The sequence below is a fragment of the Numenius arquata genome, chromosome 6 (assembly GCF_964106895.1).
Source record: "Numenius arquata chromosome 6, bNumArq3.hap1.1, whole genome shotgun sequence".
Taxonomy (NCBI): domain Eukaryota; kingdom Metazoa; phylum Chordata; class Aves; order Charadriiformes; family Scolopacidae; genus Numenius; species Numenius arquata.
Window position 1 is genome coordinate 56,947,949 of NC_133581.1, and position 2,983 is coordinate 56,950,931.

The 2,983-nt window shown below is 64.3% G+C and overlaps 1 protein-coding gene across 1 annotated transcript; it reads right to left on the reverse strand.

Annotated features, from left to right (window-relative positions):
* Positions 1–514: 514 nt before the first annotated feature.
* Positions 515–1,797, reverse strand: CLEC14A (C-type lectin domain containing 14A). Its single transcript, XM_074149934.1, is given in 2 exon segments — positions 515–1,698; positions 1,701–1,797. Coding segments are annotated over 2 exon segments (1,281 nt in total).
* Positions 1,798–2,983: the final 1,186 nt, after the last annotated feature.

Sequence of the window (2,983 nt, forward strand, 5' to 3'; positions counted from 1 at the left end):
TTCACCCCTCCAAACGCTCCAGCAATTAAAGAAAACAAGAGCCTCCAAGTACCACTCAGATAAGGAGTGACTTCTAAATTAAAAGATGTGAGCGCCCGAAGTGGCCCCCTTTACACTTGCACCAAGTAAGGCACCCGAAGAACGGTTTCTGAGAGGATAAAAACCCACGACTGTTGCAGCCGCAGATAAGCAATCGTTCTGTCGGCCGGGCTGCTATGCTGATGTTTTACTTATGTCAGCACCGACATAACCGTTTTTCAGACCGACAAAAACGCTATACTGTCCACAGGCGTCGAATTCCTGAAAAAAGGGGGGGGGGGGGGGGGGGGGGGTGTCGCTTGGAGAAATGCCCCGCTGCGCGCCCCCGCGTCTGACAATCCTGCAAGTCCTGCTCGTCCCACGGCCACTCTTCCTCGGTTCCCCGCGGCAGCCGCGCTGGGGGCGAGAGAGACGTGGGGGGAACCGAGCCCTGCCCTGGGGTGGGGTGGCAGCTGGGGGGCTAGTCGCCGCGGGGCTAGTCGCCCGCTTCGCTGGGCTCCGCGCAGCCCGCCTCCGCCTTGCTGCCGGCCTCCGGCGGCTCCTTATCCCCGCGGCCCTCGGATTTCTTGTTGAAGCAGAGCTTGAAGACCCCCAGGACGGTCATCACCAGGATGACTAGCACCACCACCGCCACCGTCACCAGGATGAAAACGTAGTTGGAAGAGGAGGAGGAGGAAGAAGGCGGTGGAGCGGCCGTCTTCTCCCTGCCGGCGGGCGGCCCCGCGGAGCCTCCGGGTGGCGGGAACCCGCCACCCGGAGGCTCCGCGGGGCCGCCCGCCGCGGTGGCGGTCGCCCCCGTAGCCGCACAGGGCGCCTCGTCCCGTCCGCTGCCGGAGCTCCGGTAGCCGCAGGGGCAGAGGGGGTCCTCCGCCCCCTTCCAGGCGAAACCGCCCCGTTGGGGCTGGCAGGTGAACCGCACCTCCCCGCCGAGGCAGGCCACGCTGAGCACGGTGCCCGGCGGGCTGAAGCCGGGGCCGGCGCTGCTCTCCTCGAAGGGGAGGCGGTAGTCCAGGCGGAGGGCGGCTGCGGGGCGGAGGTCGGGGCAGGCCCCCTCGTACTGGTACTTGCAGGCGTAGCCCTGGCTCGGCCGCTGGCACAGCCGCTCCTTCCAGCCCCAGCCGGGACCGCCGCCGGGGGCGGCCGCCGCCAGGTGCAGCCCGGCGCAGCGGGCCGTGAGGCAGGAGCGCACGGGCTCCTTCACCCACCGGCCCAGCACCGCCGGCACCTCCCGCGGGGCCGCCCCGCCGCCGCCCTCCCAGGAGAAGCCGCGGAGCGGCTGCTCCCCGTCGGTGCAGGCGGAGGCGTTCCTCTTCAGACCGACCCAGAAGAGCGAGGGCGCCGACCTCTCCGCCGCCTCCGCCAGCGGCCCCAGCAGCAGCTCCAGCAGCAGCCCCAGCTCCTCCTCGCCGCTGACCCAGGCCAGGTCGCCCCGCCGGCGGCCGCAGGCGCTGCGGGCCTCGGCGTAGGAGCTGTTGGCCAGGTGGGCGCTGAAGCAGGCGCCGGCGGCCTGGCAGCGCACGGCAGCTGGCGGCCGGGGCTGGCCCAGGGCGCAGGCCGCGGTCAGCAGCAGGTACCAGGGCCCGGCCCGCCTCATCCCGGCGGCGCGGCGGGCCGAGGAGCTCGGGCTGCCCCGGCGGCTGTGGCGGAGCTGGGCCCCGGCCGCCCGCCCCGTCCAGTCCCAGCGCCTGCTCCGCGCCCACGGCCCTCCCCCGGGCCCGCCGGAGGAAACGTGTCGGGAGCCGGGGGTGACCTCGACATCCTCCGCTTGTTGGTGGGCGGGTGACCACAGCTCCCTGCGCAGGCAGGAAGCGTTCGCCCTGCCCGGCGGGCGGGAGTCCAACCTCGGGCGAGGAGGAGGGTGGAAAATGCCGGTGCCCGCTCTGCTGTCGGAGGCGGCCAGGCCCAGAGCTGCAGCGGCGGGGCTGGGGCCGCGGCCCCATCTCAGGCCTGTGTGTGGGAGATGCCCGGGCCCATCCTTCCGGGCTGTTGCACAGCGCTTCCAGGAGAAAAGTGGTCCAGCTTCAATGAGCTCTTCCTCAGAAGATGAAGGTTTCTGGGTTAGGTGAAGCCAGGCAACCAACCCCCAAGCTCCTACAGAATCTGATTGAGCTCACTGTTTTCAAGCAAGTCGGCCTAAATGCATTGCGCGCCAGGTGCCCACACTGACTTCCAGTAGGTTGTTCTTAACCGGGTTTAACTGATCCGCTGCAACTGGTCCTCCGTAGGCATCTGTGTGAGCCGACAGAGGCAGGATGCAGGAACACCCGCAAAACCACGGATGAAATGCAAAGCGTACGTTCAGTCTCGCTGCCTTGCGAACTGGGGGAATCTCCAAAGCAGCACCCAGGCAGAGGCACCGCAGAGCTTGGTCCATGCTAGAGAGAGCCCTTGTTCACAAGAGAGTTCGAACCTGCTGTTCCCACCTGTATATCAGGGATTCCAGCAGACATAGTTTTCCACTGTGCTTTGATCATGGCGACAGCAGAGCGGGAATCTCAAACATGTTCAGTAAGGTGCCTCTGAGTCCGTCACGGTTGTATGTTATCTAAGTGCAGATGTTCTACTTGTCAAGCACACAAGACCAATCACAACAATTAGTGTGATACATGTGTTTGTCGACACCTTCAGCTGCAGGTCACTTGGGCGTGTTTACAGTCCTCCTCACCATTGTCCCATTACTTGCCCACAGCAATCTACGTGTCACCTATTTCCACAGTCCTTACTGCGATGTCTGTTTGCTGTTGCCTCACGTGTACATTCAGATACAGCACACATCCGAGTCTCTTCCCCAGGCGTTTTATGTGGCACAAACCCACGTGTGTATTGTGTGCTTTTCATTTTCCACCTTTCAATTTGGAAGAACCCTTGTCGATGGTTTTGGTTTTGTGAGTGAGATATAATACAAATTCCTAGCGTTTGAATACCCAGAAAAAAATGGATAAAA